The sequence below is a fragment of the Schistocerca gregaria genome, chromosome 5, assembly GCF_023897955.1.
Source record: "Schistocerca gregaria isolate iqSchGreg1 chromosome 5, iqSchGreg1.2, whole genome shotgun sequence".
Classification (NCBI taxonomy): Eukaryota; Metazoa; Arthropoda; class Insecta; order Orthoptera; family Acrididae; genus Schistocerca; species Schistocerca gregaria.
Genome location: NC_064924.1, coordinates 91,653,673 through 91,676,174, shown reverse-complemented (window position 1 = coordinate 91,676,174; position 22,502 = coordinate 91,653,673). Strand labels below are relative to the sequence as shown.

Below are 22,502 nucleotides of genomic sequence, written 5' to 3'. Positions count from 1 at the left end.
AGTATATTTTATACTGTTGTGACTATTTCAAAATTTTTCTTGTGTCGTCCAACTCATTACTGTGCAACATATAGGGAATTAGTTAGTGTATATAACTTGACAGAAGCTTAAAAATAGGAGAGTAATAATGATGGCACACACTAATTTTTGATGTGCAATAGAGACTTATTTTTAATTGTTTATTAGTTTAAAATACTGTATTAATTGGAAATAAAAATCAACATAATGTTAAGTACATTCAAACAATTTAAAACAGTCTACATAAAACAGAGTTTAAGTCCAAATCCACAATAGCTGTGTATTGTTAGCTATGCTGGACATTAAAAGTATGTACAGTAAAATCCCCACAGAGTATATAGTTAGGATTGTCTATGAGAACTTAGGTGGCTTCAGTAATCATCCCCTGGCTGAGATTGATGAGGTTATCAAGTTGTTGGAACTGGTAATGAACTAAAATTATTTTAGCTTTGGAGATGCTACTTACGTTCAGGAATGTGGATTAGCAATGGTTATAACCAATAAAAATCAAGAAATATATAAAAAATACAAAAATAAAATACCTGAAATGGTGCTACAAGTAATGCTGTTGTTATCAACATTGTTGCTATCAAGAAAAGCCTATATGTGGGTAAAGTCCATGATTTCTTTGATGAAAACAACGTCAAGTGCTGTAGATATGACCCGAAACCAAAATAAGTTGCAAAACTAAAGAAACATCTGATGTCCACAGGGCTACTATAAAGGTCCATAAGGATAATTTCCCAGCACGTCTCACAGTGAATATTAGGTATGGTGGAACCTTCAAACTGGAAAGCAACGAAACCAGATGGGTACTATTACATATTGATATATCAGAAGGGTTGAACATAATATTTGTTTAAATACTCTTAAATCAATTTCTCTGAATGGTAGTCTGCACCATACCTAATATTCACTGTGAGACGTGCTGGGAAATTATCCTTATGGACCTTTATAGTAGCCCTGTGGACATCAGATGTTTCTTTAGTTTTGCAACTTATTTTGGTTTAGGGTCGTATCTACAGCACTTGACGTTGTTTTCATCAAAGAAATCATGGACTTTACCCACATATAGGCTTTTCTTGATAGCAACAATGTTGATGACAACAGCATTACTTGTAGCACCATTTCAGGTATTTTATTTTTGTATTTTTTTATATATTTCTTGATTTTTATTGGTTATGAACTAGGACTTCAGTCAGGTTCTGTTATTTTGTTGTAGATAGAACCAGGTAGTTCAGTTTCCTAAGCTTTAAGTAATTTTAATTGTATCTTACTTCCCGTAAGTCTATCGGCTAATATTTTCTGTCTCTCGTACTGTATTGTTGTTTAACTCTTAAATCCACTGTGTTACTGTGAACCCTGAGATCCAATCTGCATGTCGTTTTAATTTGATTTCTACTGCTAGATGCCACAGTCTTCAGCATGTGATGGGTTGGTGCATGCTTATCCTCAAAGTGTTCAGTATGTTGCTAGCACTTTAACATGTAGTTCTATTTGATGCATGCCAATATGTTTTAGTATGCTGACAACTCCCAAGGACTGACTGTCTTTTAATTCTTTGTTTCTCCTGTGGATTTTGACAATGGTAGGTTCTTTTATTTAATGCTCTACTGACACTGTGAGCTTTGTTTGAATTTACGTGACATTCATTCTGCATTGTATAGTGCTCACAGGTTTTATCTCATTGTATGTGGATTTTCATGTGCTGTCTGGGCTCATCTTTTGACTCTGTTTTGGAGATGTAATTGTGCTTGGTTCAGATAAAATGCCCATCTGCCGTTTCACCCAAGATTTTATTGAGGGGTGACATGTTTTTACACTTGTACCTTGGAATTTGTGGCACGTGAAGTATCAGTTTTGTGTGTACATTTCTTTACTGTCTGGTTTGTTAGGTAGGTTAGGTTCATTATTAGTGCTTTTACTTATGTAGTTTTATTTTACAAGCAGATATGACCCGAAGATATACCTCTGTATGAAACCAGTCATCATACAGTGAAAACACAATACACAGTTATTGTGGATTTGGACTTTAACTCAGTTTTATGTAGACTATTTTACTATCTCTGATTTTAAACTGTTTATTTGTCCTTCACACTATGTACAAGTATTTTAGCTGTGGTTGCTTGATCTATAAGATTATTTGTAGTACATAGCAACAACTTGTATGCAATCATTAGAGTCATTTCCCACCTTTGTTTTCCATGTTTTGTTAGGTTTTTGTTTTTTTCTCTGTTTTCCTGTCCAGTACAAATTTTGCAAATGGTTTTAAAGTAACTTCCCAATGACACGTTAAATTTTCAACATTGCTCAGAACTGGTTGACAGTGCGTTATTAATTTGTTTTTGTGTCTGGTGTGTTTTAAAAGATACTGTGTTCTTGTGTTTGTGTGCCTGTTCAGAACAGATTTTGCAATTGATTTCAAACCAACTTCTTGATGTGCTAGAGACTTGAAACTTTTGACATAGCTGAGAACTAGGTGACTATAAAATATTAACTTGCTTTCTTGGCCAGTGGGTGGTGGAGGGTGCTTTGTATACCACTGCTGTTTCTACTTTTCTAGTTTGTCACAGATGTTGCACAGTAAGAATGATTGCTGGCAAGCCTCTGCACGAGCTTGAATCTCTAATTTTTTATCTTCACAGTATTTTTGCAAGATATGCATAGAAGAGAAAATGAAATAAACTTCAAATTTATCATATTTCTCTGCTCTAATCTCTTCAGAATGTTTTAAATACATTGAAAAGTTTCACACACACACACTCACACACACACACACACACACACACACACACAAGGCTTCCTAAGCCCATAAAGATGGTCCTGAAAATTTGTGTTTGTGAATTTTTAGTAGTTGTGGTAATACTTGTGAAAAAGAAAAAGAAAAATGTGGAGCTTGTGCAGTAGATAATAGTAAGGTGTGTAGGGAATAGCTATCATGAGAAAGATCACACAACACTGCATATAATTTGCAGTTGCAGTGTTACGTGGCTTTATGCTTAATTACAGACTTACTATTTTATCAGTTGATTTGTTTTCACAACGTAACGCGCGCTGTTTACGTCCTCCTTCGTTGCTGAGCGATGTATCACTTTTCATTCTGACGCCGCAACTCTTCCTTTCCTATATCTTTACTACTTTTTATCTATATAAATGATGAACTATTGGTTTGGCCATTTTACAACTTTTTAATAACTGTGGAAGTATTACAGGCATTGGGTCCCACCTAATGTGTCACCCACGTATACGTTTTACATGAACCTTTCAAAACTCAATCGATCTGTTTACAAAGAGAAAGCAGAATATCTCTTCCTTTGACGTTGTCCAACAACGACCTAGGAAGCTCGACGCCCTCGCGGCCCAGGCTCTTCTATGGCTCGCGGTAGTTTGCAGCATTTGTTTTATTCGTTGAGCAACGTGTTCCATGTTATCTGCAACATAAATAAACTTTCTTCCCACAGTATTTCTGAAAACCCAAAAGCAAACTGAAAGTACACAATAATAATAACTGTTCTTACAATTATTCGTACAAATCTTGGTCGATTTAACGAGGGATGTGACACCAAACAGTGCAGTAAAATTGTTAATGACTGAGGTGAACTATTCAGGCCTAAATTATCTATTGCATGCAACCAATGTTTTTCATTTTAAATTTTACAAGTATTGCCACTGCTATTAAAAATTCACAAGCACAAATTTTCAGGACTATGTGGAAGGAATTAGAAATCTGTGTGGGTCTGGAGGAGATTATTATATTTTTTTAATCCATTTTCAAAATGTGTTATATTAAAAGGTATCTTCTTTAAATAATTATTACTAGTCCAGCTAAACATTGATGAGTCTTCTGATGAAATGCAACGACTCGAGTTTTTAATATGGTATACAAGAGCACTACTTTTTTCAGCATGAATGGCTATTAGTTTTTATTTATTTTCTGCTTCCATAATTGGTGCTATTTATAATTTTTTCTTTTCAAATCTGGCAGTAATAAGGTAGAAGCAGAGTGTGATATGACTCATAAAAAACAGACAGTTGATGTTTTGAACATTTTTCCTTTGCATAAAAAGTTGTTGATTTACTTGCCACATCAATTTTGGATAAAAATCCAAGCTTTTGGTGATTGCCTCCACCTTCCATCTGGGGCTAAAATTGACTGTCATGAACTGGCAAGGCTCCCGCTTTTATACTTATAGGCCCTTTCTGTGTTGTCATCATGATGTAATGAGCCAATCAGAGGCCTCCTGTGTGTATAAAAGTGGGAGCCTTGCCATTTCACAACAGGCAGTTTTAGCCCCAGATGGGAGGTGGAGGCAATTATCAAAAGCTTGGAATGTTATCCTAATTTGGTGCAGCAAGTAAACTGAGAACTTTTTATGCAAGGTTTCCATCAGGAAAAACTTTTTAGCTATATTTTTCCTTTTGTTGCACGTTTGATAGATCTCAATACCTTTGCCTTTATTCCTTCTTTCAGTTTGTATCTAGAAGGTCGAGCTGTATCTCTTTGCGGTATAAGTTTTGTTACACTTCCAGTTTGTTTCAAAGCATTATGGTTTGTTTAAACATTCATCTTTTGAGTATATTTTTTTGTACTTTTTTTTGCTTGTCATATATCTATGCTATAATCTATTTTTTTAAACAAATATTGGTATAAGGTTTCTACATGAGTATAATGTTTCATAATTTTCACAGTATCAATGAAGATGACATGATGCTGGCCATGCAGATGGATGACATGAATATAGGTAAAAATCCTCAAATACTTTTTGTGTACACTTGCCTCTGTAGTGTGCCTTCCCTTCTGTTGTATGAGTAATGACAGTTGCTGCTTTTTATCTGTGTAGCCATAATAATTTTATCGAAAAGTACACACTTTTGCATAAAATGTAAGACAAAGAATTGATTAAAGCTTTGTACTAGCAGCAACACTGCAACGTTGCATGATATACTAGAGTATGCAAACCCTTTTATTGTGTATTGTCTGTAATGTGATTTACTATAGCTAGAGTTGCCTTCATCTGGTTCTGGCTAATTTCCCACCTCCCTTTTTTGAAATCTGTGTGTATGCTCTATCTCAAACCAACTCTTCATCAAAGCTAGCTGAACCCTAATCTCTCATTCTGTTTTTTCATCAGGATGATAGTGGCAGGTCATAGGAACCTAGAAATTACCTTGAATGACCATGCCAGAATAGCTGTGATATTTCTTGGACAGTAGTGATCAGAGCAGAGGGACATGGGAAGCACAGTGCACATTTAGTACATCCTTTTGGTGATGGTTATGAGAGGGAGATCAGAAACAGTCTCTTCTGGGAATTGTAGAGAATGTGAAAGTGCTGTGTAAATAGGTTGTAGCAAATGATTTCTCCCTCAGTTTTTTTGTTGGCTGATCAGGACTGCTTACCTTGGACATGAAAGCCAATATATTCTGAGCTTTGAGCACAACTGACCTCTGTCCCCCGGTTTGGAACAGGGAGAAAACTAATGCAAAAACTATTTCTGTGAAAGTCTAGGTCATACATATTTTTGCAGTAGGCCTCCAGTAAGGGCCTGGATTGTGCTATTGATACAAATCATACAAATTCCTTCATCAAATGAAGTGTTGTGTTTTTCTCCATGTGATGAAGGTCTTTGTCCACTAGCTAATTAATATCCAACAGTCTACTTTTAAATGTGCCTGTCTGCCACTTAAATTCCTAATTCGTGTTGTTACTGTGTTACACAGCTCTGTGTCATATTCTGAAATGTAATAATTTTTGCTGTAGTATGCTATGGATATTAATCTAAGTCACTAAACAGTACAAAAATGAAAAACAGAAGCACTGTGTATAAAATTTTTAAATTGGGCTAACAAAGGTAAACTCAGAATGTCATATGCTCAAAATATCATGTAAAAAATGTGGTACAAACAAAGATTTTGAAAGGACATATGTCATTGTAGCAGATACCTATGTATCATATTCTGAATTTGACCTACACAGCTAAATAAAATGTGTAATTCAACCAACAATCCTTAACAAAATTAATTACTATTGTAGGGGGCACTCTTGTATCCTATGCCAAGTTGTATTTACTTAGCCAAAGCTAAGCTGTAATATAACCCAAATCACAGAAACTAAAGAATTAGTTCTGGAGACATGTTGTAGATTCCTAAGCCTGCCATTGTATCTCAAAGAAAGACTACAATAATGGCGTTTTGTCATTCAATTTTCTTTCAGAGTCAGTGGCAACACCACCTCTGCCCTAAATCCTGTCTTACCTGTGTCAGCCCCAATTTTTAAAAGTTCATAATACCTGGGGAAATATGACTTGATAGTTAGCATATAGTTGTGTATTATATAATGATAACCCAAAACTACCATTTTTTTTAGAAGTTCTCATGTTTCCTGTCACAGTGCGCTGTGTTTGGATACAGGAAGGTGGCTCAGACCTGAGTATGGTGAATGATGGTACCCCATAGAAAAATGGCAGCAAGAGATGGTAAAGGACACCAGGTGCACATGCTGAAGAGGCTATTCCAGCAGCCATTGAGGGAACAGGTTGTAACCAGCTGCTGATTGCGGCACATGTTGGAACAAATGATGCCTGTCATCTGGGCTCCAAAGTCATTCTTGGGTCGTTCCAGTGACTGGCAGAGAAGGTTGAGAAGACCAGCCTTGCGCATGCAGTTTCAAAAAAGCTCACAATTTGCAGCATTGTCTGCAAAACTGATCGTGGCCCTTTGGTTCTGAGTTGAATGAAAGGACTGAACCAGAGACTTTGAAAGTTCTGTGTAACACTTTGTAGGGATATGAAATGGAATGATTACATAGGTTCAGTCATGGATAAATCAGGTGGTAGACGTTGGTTTATTGGTACAATATTGGGAATGGCAGTCCCCGATCATGCAGAAGTGCCGCAACACGACATGACATGAACTTGACTAATGTCTGAAGTATTGCTGGAGGGAATTGGCACCATGAATCCTGCAGGGCTGTCCATAATTCTGTAAGAGTACGAGGGGCTGGAGATCTCTTCTGAACAGCACGAGGGCAAGGCATCCCAGATATGCTCAATAACGTTCATGTCTGGGGAGTTTGGTGGCCAGCGGAAGTGTTTAAACACAGAAGAGTGTTCCTGGAGTCACTCCATAGAGTTCTGGATGTGTAGGGTGTCGCATTGTCCTGCTGGAATTGCCCATGTCTGTTGGCATGCCCAATGGACATGAATGAATGCAGGTGATGACACAGGATGCTTACATACGTGCCATCTGTCAAGAGTTGTATCTAGATTTATCAGGGGTCACTCCAGCTGCACATGCCTCACGCCATTACAGATCCTCCACCAGCTTGAGCAGTCCCCTGCTGACATGCAGGATCCATGTATTCATGAGGTTGCCTCCATACCTATACACATCCATTCACTCAGTACTATTTGAAATGAGACTCATCTGACCAGGCAACATGTTTGCAGTCATCAACAGTCCAATGTCGGTGTTGATGGGCCCAGGTGAGGCAAAAGCTTTGTGTTGTGCAATCATCAAGGTTTCACAAGTGGGCCTTTGGCTCCGAAAGCCTATATTGATGATGATTCTTTGAATGATTTGCATGCTGACAGTTCTTGATGGCCCAGCACTGAAATCTGCTGCAATTTGCAGAAAGATTGCTCTTCTGTCATGTTGAACGATTCTCTCCAGTCATCATTGGTCCCGTTCTTGCAGCATGTTTTTCTGTCCACAGGATGTTGGACATTAGATGATTTACCAGACTCGTGATATTCACAGTACATTCATGAAATGCTCGTATTGGAAAATCCCCACTTCATCGCTACCTCAGAGATGCTGTGTTCCATCACTCATGCGCCGACTGTAACACCACATTCAGACTCACTTAAATCTTGATAACCTGCCATTGTAGCAGCAGTAACCGACGTAACAACTCCGCCAGACATTGCCGACAGCAGTGCCGAATTCTGCCTGTTTACATGTCTGTCTATTTGAATACACATGCCTATACCAGTTTCTTTGGCGCTTCAGTGTATGTTGATATACTAACTAGCAAAACATGTGCTTCTCATTAAAATAACTTCAAACCAAGACTGGGTGAGTGCCCATAATAACCAAACCAAAAGATAGATGAATTTTTACAACAATAGACAGACAAGGAAGGCAGTATGTGTAACAGTTTTCACTCAGCAATAATGAGACTGTGACATTTTATTATTTATTTTTCAGATAATGAGCTTTCAAGTGATGATGGAGAGGAAGATTATATTTATAGTAAGGAAGCTGATCCAAGGGATATCAGACTTTACGGCTCCTCCTACGCACGTTACAAGAGGAGGATGATGGCTGAATTAGATGATGCTGACTCAGATGACTCTAATAGCAGCTAGTATATTAAGTGAGACAAGTAGAAGCTTAACTAAAAACAGAGAAGATATGAAAAGTTTTCTGTTTGTGGACATACAATTATGTAGATAACATTTTTCTAAAACCATTTGAAAATAAGTGAAAAGTGTTAACATTTGTGGACTCTCACTGTGTTTCCAAATTTTATTGCCCATCATTGTTCTGAAACAAATAGTTACCACAATGTATTCAGCGATTTCTATTGTTGATCACCTACAATTTTTTTTTTCCATTGATACCTCACTGCAGCATCAATTTGGTTGTTTACGTCTCAGCTTAGCTATATGAAAAAAATCATGGATCACTTATGATGTTTTGTTAAATTAGACATATTTATGTGACTTCGTATACGTCATGAATACAAACTTACTGAGCTTGTACTACACACTTGAAAAATTATGTACCCAAATTTGCAATCTTCCATGTAATCTTTTGGTATTTTTTCATTCTATGTTATGTTGTATTTTTATAGACAATATGTTTCCAATTTTTATTAATACATATACAGGCATTTACTTTGTTGTTTTTAGAATGATGAGTAAATTTGCAAATGATTGTCAGTAAAGTGCCTACAGATGTCTTTGTTATACGACTTTGTCCTGCTGCAATGGCAGCACATGTTTCGTGTTCTGTTTTCTGTTGTTTTCATTGATATTTATTGTTGTAATCTGGACACACAACACAACCAAGAATGTTAATACAACTTTATTAGTCTGTGTCTTGTACGCCAATCATCATAACATACACTCAGCACAGTAAGAAAAGGAAAGTGTAATAACAGGATACTGAGCATCAGTGTAGCATGGCAGGATTTAAATAGGCACTCCCCAATGGTGGGCTCAATCATAAGTTCACAGAATTGCACTTTCACAGTGCGCTCTCGCAGATGACAACACACTGCTAATGTATGCAGCTTTCAAATGTGCGCATATTACTTCGTTTCTCTTCCCTTGGGGGGACAGCTCAGATTTGCGAGGTGTCCATGGCTTCTTCCTCTGAGAAGCTCTGACAGAGATGACGTGCTAATACTGAAGCATGTGGTCGGAAGTATTTAGGACACAAGCAGTGTCACAGTCCGCCTTCTCATGTCAATCCATACGGTAAGATGGGTGGCGCCAGCATGAGTTCCATGCGCCATCAGGCCCAGGGCCTGGTGGTGGTGGTGCCCCTGCAGTTGGCGGCTGAGGCAGAGGAGATGGCTCAGGTGTGGACAGTGGTTGCATCAGTACTGGTAGCGGTATTAGAGAATCTGTTCCAGGTTTGTCCACCAGTGATGTCATGGCAGGGATGCAGTTGCACCGGGTGATTCTTCAAGAGACGCAGACTAGTGTGTTGACAATGGTGTCTGGTTGGGGTTGTCTCGTCGTCCACACGCAGTCGCAGCTGCTCGTAATGGCATGCAGAGAGGCTCTCCTTCATACAGATGTCATAGAGAGGGCAGCCATGGCATCGGGGAATGACTGTGGGAATCCATTTTTGGCAACAACCAAACCACATTCCCAGATTTCGTATCCCGCGTGGGTTGCAGCGTGTGTGTAGGAACAGGAAAAAGTAGTAAAAGTTGGTACTGCAAGAACGTGGTTTACTGGTGCAAAAAACAAGATGATAAATGATTACATAACTTTGTACGTAGGTGCGATGCTGAAGCAAAGAGTCCTGGCTGGCTGCACCTGATGAAATGGGTGAAGCAGTCGCAGAGCTCGTTGACCTCGACAGCACCGGCTAGAGGGCACTGTCGTCGGTCTCTCTCGTAGTACCAACCTGAGAAACTATTCCGTGGCATCATTGCTGTCAATACCACACCGGACAGGCGCCCCAGGACAGAAATGGGACAACGGCTGCGCAGGTTGGCATCACTGGCTGGGCTGCAGGAGATGCAGAAGCATTTGGGATTGATGCCCATGGAGCAGTTCAGCGGGGTTGTTGTTGCCAAATGGCGTGAAGCGATAGGAAGAGAGAAATTGATCCAGGGCAATGTCAGACAGAGGCCGACTCAGAGACTTTTCCATTTGTGTTTTGAACCTTCTGACTAATCTTTTGGCCTCACCATTGGACTATGGATGGAAGGGTGAGGTGAAAATGTGGTGAATCCCATGGATTTTGCAGAAGGAAGCAAACTCCTATGACAAACTGAGGGTCATTATCAGAGACTAACATTGCAGGAAGTCCTTTGATGGAAAAATTTTTGACGGTATTGCTACAGTGGCAGAGGCCGAAGTTGATGGGCATCAAATAACATATGGGAACTGAGAGAATGCGTCAATTTCCATTAGCCAGTAGGCATTAAGGAAAGGGCTGGCAATATTGATGTGGAGACTGTTCCAGGCCTACAAAGATTGCAGCCACAGAGACAGTGTTACCCAGGGGGCCAGTTTGCTGCAGTGTGCATTGAGGACATACCATAACCAGCTGAGTGATTTGCCATCTAAACCAGCTCAGAAAACATGATGGTGGGCTAATACCTTGGTGCAGGACATGCCTCAGTAATCAACGTGCAGCAATTGCAGGATCTCTGAAAAGAGAGCCAAGGGAACCACTATGCAAAGAGCAGAATAGTCCATATGAAGGAATAGAACACCATCAGTGACAGAGAGACTGTGCCAAAATACGTAGTAGTTATGGGGTGGAGGGGGGTTGGATGTTCACAATGGAGGTGAGGCACCTCAGGCCATCTATGCTGTACACAATGTATCACTTTACTTTCAATAAAATCAGATCGGTAGCACTAGCCTGCACAACCCAGATCGGTAGCACTAGCCTGCACAACCCGAGTGCTGGTGATTGGAAAACCATATACAGTTTGTTGAGCGCATTCATCAATGTGGAAACAGAGTAACTCCTCCAGATCAAAAACTGGGTCCGGACCAGCTGGAAGACGGGAAAGCATGTCAGCATTCACATGTTTAGCTGTGCGGTGGAAGTGAGTCTCTTAGTTGTATCGAGAGAGGAACAGTGCCCAATGCTGAAGGCGAAACTTTGTCTGGCAATGATGCATAGGGGTTAAACAGCGAAACTAATGGCTTGTGATCCGTGATGAGGAGGAATTTTACACCATACAGGAAAACATGAAACTTCTTTAAGGCATAAACAATGGCAAAAGCTTCTTTCTCTATTTGTGAATATCTAGTCGGAGCGGAATTAAGCATCTTCGAAGTACATGCCATAGGACACTTGGAGCTATCAAATTATTTATGAGCTAACAACGCCCCCAGCTCATTCTGAGACACATCTGTTGCTAACACTAAATATTGACTAGGTTGTTAGGTTACGAGGCAAGATGCGGATTGTAACAAGGACTTCAGTTAGGAAAATGCCGTTTTCACATGCCTGCAACTAGTGGAAAGACATCCCCTTATGCAGCAAGGCATGTAACTGTTGCGCAACTGATCCCCCCCCCCCCCCCCCCCCAACTAACACCAAGGATAATAAGCACTCCTAACTTTTTTTTAAAAAAAAAAAAAAAGACCAGGAGTTCGTCAGTTGGCTGACAGAGGACACAGTAGAGCCACAACTGCAGATACATTCTGACAAAGAGGTTTGACACCAGCCAAAGAAACTGTGAACACAAGATAAACAATAGAAGGCTGAAAGAAGCAGTACTTTTCCAAATTGCATTTTAACCAGGCAGCCTGTAACGTCGAAAACAGCATATGTAAGTTGTTGAGATGTTCAGCAATGTAGAATCTGGAGACCACAATATCATCAAGACAGTTGGCACAGACCTCGGGAGTTGTTTGAAAAATCGCTGGGGCTCTGGCTATGCAAAATGGCTACCGCAAGTATCAATAAAAGCCAAAAGGCATGTTTATGACCATGACCCATTGAGAGTCAACATCAATGGGGAACTGAAAATATGCATTGGAGAGGTCAGTCTTGGAAAAATACTGACCACCAGCGAGTTTAGCAAAAAGTTCGGCAGGGTGCGGCAAGGGATATGTGTCAGTGATAGACTGAGCATTGACTAAAACTTTGAAATCACTGCAAATTCATAACCGTCCTGAGGGCTTCTTGCCAGTGACTAAGGGGGTAGGTCATGTGCTGGTTGCAATCATTGGATGACTGTGGAGGCCGTGAGGCAGTCGAGCTCTGGCTTTACTTGGTCATGGAGCGCCATTGGCACTGGGTAAGCCTGAAAGATATGGGGTCAGGCCGAAGGTTTCATGGTGATGTGGGCTTTGAAATTATTGGCACAACCCAAACCTGCAGAAAACAGATAGAAAATTATAAAGAGTCTAGTTGCATGTAAGGCACTTGATCAGAGACAAGATTAATTTTGTCGGAAATAGTAAACCTGAAAAGGTTAAGGCATCCAAACCAAACAAATATTTGGTGCATGCATTGTTCACCACCAGAAAAGTCGGTGGACGAACCACAGTTTTATATGTGACTCGGGCCGAAAAACTATCAATTGTCAGAATGGTTTGTTTATTGTAGGTGACTAATGTACATGACACTGGCACTAAAGGGGGAGCCCAAGTCAGTGTACGTTTTCAAGTTGATTAATGACACGGCAGTACCAGTGTTGACTTGCAGGTGTAAAATCTTCTGATAAACCTTGACATAAATAAAAAGCTTATTGGGTGCAACGGAGATTGCTGATACACAATTGACACCCGTGTCAGCATCTGCAATAGGCCACTGGAATTTTGCGTTACAAACAGGAGCAATGTGACCCATTTTATTGCACTGGTGGCAAATGGCCCACTGCTTAGGACCTATTGTGAGTGACAAAACATAGCGTACAGGATGGAGGTGTGGTTTGCTTGTGTTGTTGTTTATTACAGGGTCTGCTGTGTTGCAGCTGCGGCTGTGGCTGCCGTTGTGAGTTGGGCCAGTTGCCATGATGTTTTGCTCGCACACAGACCACTGCCACTGTATCGTTCCCCTGTGAACTGACAAATGGTGGGACGAAGCAGGTTGAACGTCACTCGCATCACAATTGTTTGAGTACCTGCAGCTCTCGAAACTGCAAATGATTGTTCCATAGTCAGAACATTGGAGTGGGAAGGGTTTTCACATTGAAGGGCCCACTCAAGAACCTCACAACTGGGACCAAACAAATGACTGCATGATGCACCATTTGGTCAGCTTATGGACTCTTTATGGAGTTCAGAGACAAAGTGACAATGATGGCTTAAACCGTGAAGCTCAGCTGCCCAAGTCTTATAGGAATGTTTTGGTTTCTTGTAACACTGATATAACTCAACTCGAACAGCAATGATGTGCTTCCGTTTACAGTACTATTTTGAAAGAAGGTTGCCAATGTTATCAAAAGAGACTGAAGACGGATCCTGTAAGGGGGCCAGTTGACAGAGGAATTGAAACATGTGAGGCGATAACCAAGACAATGAGAAAGCACGGCGTAAGGTAACATCAGTTTGCCGCATCCGCTTTTCATAGGCTTTCCATTCTTCTAAATAATTAATGGAAAATCTTATATAAAGATGCGAAACAAATACTAACAAAGAGATAGAGGGGCTGGCCAGTGCTTACCTCAGCTCAGTACAGCCGATAGATACACAAAAAACAACCGAAAATGAAAGTTCCTAGCTTTTGGAATAAATGTTCCTTCATCAGGGATGAGAGAGGGGAAAGAAAGGAAAGTGGATTTAGTTACTCACAACCCAGGTTATGAAGCAACAGGGAAAGGCAAACAGGGAGGGTACCAAGGATGGGGGCATGGTTGTCAGAGGGATGCCAAAGATATTCTACTGTAGGTACTGTGCCAGCTTCAAACCAAAGAGGATGCATACAGAAGTAAAGAGGTATATAGTATAAAGACGTAGGATGAAAAGATACATGAATGGCTAAGGAGGAAAGGGAAAGAGGAGAAGACTGAAGAGTAAGTGGGAGTGAGGTTGGTTAACGTAGGTTGAGTCCAGGGCGATGGCGGGATGAAAGGATGTGTTGGAGTGCAAGTTCCCATCTCCGCAGTTCAGAGGGACTGGTGTTGGGTGGGAGAAGCCAAATGTTTTACCAGTAGCGGGGCTGGAGTAGGTGGTTGTAGGGGGATGCATGGGGCAGGTTTTGCAGCGGGGTTGGTTACAGGGGTAGGAACTGCTGGGTAGAGAAGGTAATCTGGGAATATTGTAGGGTTTAACAAGGATGTTATGGAGGTTAGGGGGGCGATGAAAGGCAACTCTGGGTGGTGTGGGGAGAATTTTGTCAAGGGATGATCTCATTTCAGGGGTTGACTTGAGAAAGTCATATCCCTGTCGGAGTAATTTATTGATGTATTCGAGGCCAGGGTAATATTGGGTGACAAGGGGGATGCTTCTGTGTGGTGTGAGGGTAGGAACATTGTTGTTGGACGGGGAGGAATATATTGCTCGGGAGATCTGTTTGTGGACAAGGTCTGTAGGATAGTTGTGGGAGAGGAAAGCACTGGTCAGGTTATTGGTGTTAATTGTTGAGGGATTCGTCACTGGAGCAGATACATTTGCCACGATTACCTAGGCTGTAGGGAAGGGAGCGTTTGATGTGGAATGGATGGCAGCTATCAAAGTGAAGGTACTGTTGTTTGTTTGTGGGTTTGATATGTACAGAGGTGTGGATGTGAGCTTCAACAAGATGACGGTCAACATCCAGGAAGGTGGCTTGGGTTTTGGAGAAGGACCAGGTGAAATTCAGATTCGAAAAGGAGTTGAGGTTATGGAGGAAATTAAGTAGTGTTTCTTCACCATGAGTCCAGACCACAAAGATGTCATCTATAAACCTATACCAGGCCAGGGGAAGCAGCTGTTGGGTCTTCAGGAAAGCCTCCTCCATGCGGCCCATGAAGAGGTTGGCATAGGACTGAACCATCCTGGTTCTCATGGCAGTTCCCCTGATTTGTTTGTAGGTCTGGCCTTCAAAAGTGAAGTAATTATGGGTGAGGATGAAGTTGGTAAGTGTGATAAGGAACAAGGTTTTTGGAAGATCTTCGGGTGGGCGTTGGGAGAGGTAGTGCTCAAGGGCAAAGAGACCATGGGTGTGTGGGATGTTTGTGTAAAGGGATGTACCATCTATGGTGACAAGAAAGGTTTCAGGTGGGAGAGGAGTGGGAATGGATTTGAGGCATTCTAGGAAGTGGTTTGTGTCCTTGATGTAGGATGGGAGTCTGCGGGTGATAGGTTGGAGGTGTTGGTCTACCAGAGCTGAGATACGTTCTGTTGGGGCTTTGAAGCCTGCTACAATGGGATGGTCTGGATGGTTCTCTTTGTGGATTTTGGGTAATAGGTAGAAGGTACGGGTACATGGCTCAGGTGGAGTGAGTAAGTCTATGGAAGCCTTTGTGAGGCCTTGTGAGGGACCTTGGACTCTTAGGATTTTCTGCAGCTCAGTCTGGATGGAGGGAATGGGATCCTGGGTAACAGCTTTGTAGGTTGAGGTGTCGGAGAGTTGACGCAGTCCTTCTGCGACATACTCCACACGGTCAAGTACCTCAGTTTGGAGCCTTTATCCGCCGGGAGGATTACAATAGAGCGGTCTGTTTTCAGCTCCTTAATGGCGCGGGATTCAGCTGGGGTGATGTTGGGGGTTGTCGGGATGTTCTTCAAGAAGGACTGGGAGGCAACACTGGATGTGAGGAATTCCTGAAATGTCTGCAAGGGATGGTTTTGGGGGAGGGGAGGAGGATCCCTTTGAGAAGGCGGCCAGAACTGTTCTAGACAAGTTCAACACTGGGTCTAGTATTTGGGGGCTGTGTTTGGGTAGTGAAGTGATATTTCCAGTTGAGGTTCCGGGTGAATGAGAGGAGATCTTTAACCAGGGCAGTGTGGTTGAATTTAGGTGTGGGGCTAAAGGTTAAGCCTTTTGATAGGACAGATGTCTCTGGAGGAGAGAGGGATCTGGATGAGAGGTTTAGAACTGAATTGGGGTTGGTGATATGTGGCATTTGACTGTGGTTATAGTTGAGATTTGGTCTGTGTGGGGTATGTTCTGGGATGGGGAGATTGAGTAGGGTGGCTAGGCTAGGTTTGTTGGCTATAAGGGGGGTTTGTTGACGGTTCTGTTGTGGTTGGTGTTTGTGAGGGATTGGGAGAGGGACCCCACTTCTTAGGTGTTGCACTAGCACTGTGGATAGTTTTTTCAGGTGGTGTGTGGCATGGGACTCAAGTTTGCAGCTGGCTTCTAGGATGATGTTCCTGAGTGTGTTCTCCAAGCAAGGGTTTGAGAGGTGGAGGACTTTGAAGAGAGATAGGAGCTGTTATCCTTATCACACTTACCAACTTCATCCTCACCCATAATTACTTCACTTTTGAAGGCCAGACCTACAAACAAATCAGGGGAACTGCCATGGGAACCAGGATGGCTCCGTCCTATGCCAACCTCTTCATGGGCCGCATGGAGGAGGCTTTCCTGAAGACCCAACAGCTGCTTTCCCTGCCCTGGTATAGCTTTATAGATGACATCTTTGTGGTCTGGACTCATGGTGAAGAAACACTCCTTAATTTCCTCCATAACCTCAACTCCTTTTCGAATCTGAATTTCACCTGGTACTCCTTCAAAACCCAAGCCACCTTCCTGGATGTTGACCGTCATCTTGTTGAAGCTCACATCCACACCTCTGTACATATCAAACCCACAAACAAACAACAGTACCTTCACTTTGATAGCTGCCATCCATTCCACATCAAACGCTCCCTTCCCTATAGCCTAGGTATTCGTGGCAAATGTATCTGCTCCAGTGACGAATCCCTCAACAATTAACACCAATAACCTGACCAGTGCTTTCCTCTCCCACAACTATCCTACAGACCTTGTCCACAAACAGATCTCCCGAGCAATATATTCCTCCCCGTCCAACAACAATGTTCCTACCCTCAGACCACACAGAAGCAACCCCCTTGTCACCCAATATTATCCTGGCCTCGAATACATCAATAAATTACTCCAACAGGGATATGACTTTCTCAAGTCAACCCCTGAAATGAGATCATCCCTTGACAAAATTCTCCCCACACCACCCAGAGTTGCCTTTCGTCGCCCTCCTAACCTCCATAACATCCTTGTTAAACCCTACAATATTCCCAGATTACCTTCTCTACCCAGCGGTTCCTACCCTGTAACGGACCCCGCTGCAAAACCTGCCCCCTACAACCACCTACTCCAGCCCCGCTACTGGTAAAACATTTGGCTTCTCCCACCCAACACCAGTCCCTCTGAACTGCGGAGATGGGAACTTGCACTCCAACACATCCTTTCATCCCGCCATTCCCCGTGGACTGAACCTATGTTAACCAACCTCACTCCCACTTACTCTTCAGTCTTCTCCTCTTTCCCTTTCCTCCTTAGCCATTCATGTATCGTTTCATCCTACGTCTTTATGCTATATACCTCTTTACTTCTGTATGCATCCTCTTTGGTTTGAAGCTGGCAAAGTACCTACAGTAGAATATCTTTGGCTTCCCTCTGACAACCATGCCTCCATCCTTGCTACACTCCCTGTCTTCCTTTCCCTGTTGCTTCATAACCTGGGTTGTTAGTAACTAAATCCACTTTCCTTTCTTCCCTTTCTTTCCCCTCTCTCCTCCCTGATGAAGGAACATTTATTTCGAAAGCTAGGAACTTTCATTTACGGTTGTTTTTTGTGCATCTATCGGCTGTACTGAGCTGTGGTAAGTACTGGCCAGCCCCTCTATCTCTTTGTTAGTATTTGCTTTCCATTCTTCGACAGACTTGTCGTAAGCCAGGCACAGTGGTGGATGAACGACCAGGGTAGCAAATGGTAAAAGAAAGGAGGTACAAGAGTCATTGCTGCTCGTGACGTAGACTGAGACGGACCTAAATTGGCCAAAACAGAGGCAAGCATTTGCATTACCTGGGTTTGATTGTGTTGCGCTGTGCGAGCGCCTCCTGCTCCTGACTGAGATGCTGCAATGCCTCAGTAAGAACCCCTTGCTGATCAACAAGCTGGGATAAAAACTCATCAGTAGCACCATCACACATTGTAGATAGCGTAACTTGGACACACAACACAAGCAAGAATGTTAGTACAACTTTATTAGACTGTGGCTTGTATGCCAGTCGCTATAAAATACACTGGACACAATAAGATAAGGCACATGTATGCAAGCAGTAATAACATGATACTGAGGACAAGTGTTGTGTGGCAGGGTTTAAATAGGCACTTGCATGTGCTCTAGTGGGAGTCCACAGTGCTGCTCTTTGGTGAGACACTCTCACAGATGTCAACACACTACTAATGCACGTGGCTTTCAAGTGTGTGCATATTACTGCACTTATCAGCATAGAAGTGCATGGTGTTTTGAAGAAGTTAATTACTACAGTAATTTTGAAACAAGGCACTGTGTTTATTCACTAGTTGGTTTGATTTTTGTTTAAATTTTGATTTGCTTTGTTTGTGATAAAGTAATAGCTCATGGAGCCCAAGAAAGGACACAGGTCTATTAAAAGGATGCTAAGTATTTTAGTTTTTCACTGCATCTCCTTTGTCAACTTGTGTGTTTAAACTATGCCTGTCAGGAATAGATTTTCCAGATAGGTGCAAATTACACCCAGGAAATCATTACACGCTGACCAGCAAGCTCTTCTCAAGTTTCTCTGTGTGCTACTTTCCTGTGCTACATCACCATTGGCCATTAAAAGTGCTATTTTGATCTTCAAAGTTAATGGATTTGAATTATGTTTGATGTTTGTGAGATGCATGTAGTTTGTAGGAATATTGCAATGGAGCATAAGACTGTGGCTGCAGGACATTTCAGCTGTCATAAACATAATTTATTAAAATTTACATTTGTGAAAAATGCAAATGCAAATTATGTTTCAAAATCCAAAAACATGAATCTATGTATTAAGTGCTATTTCATAGTGAATAGTAGCCATCTGAAAAGAGAAAGTTTGAAAGAGGTTTATTTTCTGCATGTAAATAACAAAACAGAAACCAATTTTCAGTTACTGGTATTGCACATCATCTGACAAATGGGAATTTGGAATGAGAATCTGCGTAAGAATGCGTTTGCAGCCATAGACTGTGGTTGTGTGTGTGTGTGTGTGTGTCTGTGTGTGTGTGTGTGTGTGTGTGTGTGTGTGTGTGTGTGTAGCAACTATCCTTGTCATAATATTGTCATTACTCCACCTTGGATTTGCTATTGTTTGTTGTTGTCAAGAATGGGTCACACAACTCAGAAAGGACTTTGCAATATGCAGATCAAGGCTTATTATGGTACAGATTCAAAATCAGTGTTTACAGATTTTGTAATTTATTGAACTGGGTGAGCAAAGAAAGATAATATTGAGAAACAAATTTAACCAGAGGAAAAAAGTTCTGTTCATTGTCGAGAAACTGCTGCGCTTCTCAGCAGAAACAATCAGGCTGAAAGCTTAAATAAAGAAAAGGAGAGCAACAAAAGCAAAGATTATTTTAAAAAAAGTGCTGAAAGTTTTCTCAGGAGCTAACATTGTACTCAAAAAGCTGTCTGTAGAAAATAAAAACTATTCATTCTCTTTTATTATCATTTCATAACCAATAACATTTTGATCACTTTTGTCTTCAGGATTACCACATCGCAAACAATTAGATTTATACGTCTAAACATTTACAAAAATGAACATGCCAGTTGGTTATCAACCAGTTGTAAGCCTTCTCCATTATTCTTCTGGGTGTACTTGTAGGATGTGTTTGGGCTCTTTATCAGTACGCTTGTATCATCACCAAACAACAATTTTTGAAGAGTGCTCCAGTGTCCCCAATAAATCATTCACATAGACAAAAAACAGGAAGGGGCCACGCTGATCCTTGCAGCACTCCACAATTAACATTCCTGCTCTCTGAATTTTATATCACTCCTGCTATATCATTTGATAAAGCAACCCTCTTGTTTTCTGTTGTTAAGGTACATGTCTAAACATGCAGGAGGATCATTAGTGCTATACTATGTCAGTTTCCTTAGCAGAATACTATTATCCACACTGTCAAAAGTGTTGGCAAGATCACAGAACATACCAACAAGGTGATTTTTATTGTTTGATTGTAACGATGCTACATTCTTCGTGATCGTTACTTAAAATTACTTAACTTTTTCCTGGAGTTGATTTTGATGAAAAAACTTAAACTTGTATCTTCTTATTATTCATTGACAACAGAACTGCATTCTCGACACCTTTAAACAAAGCACTTCACTGACATCACTGATCTGTTTGACAAACAGACTCTCAAGCAAACTCAACAACAACTACTGACTGACTCTCTCGCAGTCTCCTGCTTCGATTTATATAGGATTTTAACAATAGCTACCGAAATAAAGCATTATTAAATTTGTACAATTTCAATGTTACAATTAAAATTTACAAAACGTAAAGAAATTGCTGTTACAGCCAAATAAGGTATAAAAATACAATATTTGAATAACAATCTTTTCTAGTAATATCTTTAGTTTTACATAAGAAAATCATTCTGAACTTTAATTACAATAATGTCTCTCATATTATTTTAGTTATGTAATTAATTACAGTTTGGATTTGGTTACTAACATGTAATGGTATTACAAATAATAATGAACATATGGCACTGGTGGCCGGGAGACCCCTCGCGGGGCAGTTTGGCCGCCGCTCTGCAAGTTCTTTAACGCCACTACGGCGACTTGTGAGTGAATGAGGATGATATGATGATGAAAGACACACAACACCCAGTCATCTAGAGGCAGAGAAAATCCCTGACCCCGCCGGGAATCGATCCCGCGACCCTGCGCCCGTTAAGCAAGAACGCTACCACTAGACCACGAGCCGCGGACATGGTATTACAAATCTTGTGCTTTATCCAACTACATATGGGAAAGTTACAAATAAAGCCTCAAATTCTGAAATTGCAAAACTGTGAGATGTAAACAACTGGAGAGTTAATTAGAAATGTAATTACAAGGATTATTAATTGCAGAGGAAGACATAAGAATACGTAACAAATGATAATACATTGCTTGCTAATAACTTTTAAGTCGTTTCTTAAGATAATGATGTTCTTTGTGTTAACTCATTACTTGATTGTAATTATGGTAATTAGAGGTGCCAGCCACCTATGCCAGCACTTCCACAGCATTTTAATATTTTCCACCAAATATTTATCCCTTCAATTTCTTTATTATATATTAAATTAAGCATTTGTAAGTAATTTTCTTAATGACAACAATCTCTTGATAACAATGACAATATACCTTCCTCTAGAACATTCCACACGCCTTCGCAATGAATAACAAGTTTCTTATCAAATAGGACATAATGAAGCACTGAATTGTCCTCTAACTATCCGGATGGATATAAAAAGAGGGCTGTATCAGACATTTCAATTTTGGGGAAGGCTGTATTGTTACATGGTTCTAATAGAACTGAGTTCATGAAATCATATATTTTCTTTGCAGAAGTCAAGCTGAGCTGTTAAGGGATTTGTGATGTATTCAGGCTATAGAAAATGTGTAATAAAGCCAGTTGCTGCATTCCTTCTTGAGTTCTCAGTCATGTATCTATGGACTTAAAGAACATTAGTAATGATAATTTAAGTTATGACATAAATCTACCATCTGGTGACCAAGATGTATGAGACAGGTGAAATACCCTCAAACTTCAAGAAGAATATAATAATTCCAATCCCAAAGAAAGCAGGTGTTGACAGATGTGAAATTTACCGAATATCAGTTTAATAAGCCAATAGTGCAAAATACTAACACAAATTCTTTACAGACGAATGGAAAAACTGGTAGAAGCCGACCTCGGGGAAGATCAGTTTGGATTTCATAGAACTGTTGGAACACGTGAGGCAATACTGACCCTACGACTTACCTTAGAAAATAGATTATGAAAGGCAAACCTACATTTCTAGCATTTGTAGACTTAGAGACAGCTTTTGAAAATGTTGACTGGAATACTCTCTTTCAAATTCTGGAGGTTGCAGGGTTAAAACACAGGGAGCAAAAGGCTATTTATAATTTGTACAGAAACTAGATGGCAGTTGTAAGAGTCGAGAGGCATGAAAGGGAATCAGTGGTTGGGAAGGGAGTGAGACAGGGTTGTAGCCTATCCCTGATGTTATTCAATCTGTATATTGAGCAAGCAGTAAAGGAAACAAAAGAAAAATTTGGAGTAGGAATTAAAATCCATGGAGATGA

General features: G+C 40.8%; 1 protein-coding gene across 1 annotated transcript in view; it reads left to right on the top strand.

Moving 5' to 3' along the window:
• Positions 1-8,918, top strand: part of LOC126272857 (probable RNA polymerase II nuclear localization protein SLC7A6OS) — a 58,268-nt gene extending 49,350 nt beyond the window's left edge. The window contains exons 5-6 of the mRNA XM_049976071.1: positions 4,708-4,760; positions 8,227-8,918. Of these exons, the coding sequence (XP_049832028.1) occupies positions 4,708-4,760; positions 8,227-8,387 (214 nt within the window). The 3' untranslated portion in view covers positions 8,388-8,918. The remainder of the gene's footprint in view (positions 1-4,707; positions 4,761-8,226) is intronic.
• Positions 8,919-22,502: the final 13,584 nt, after the last annotated feature.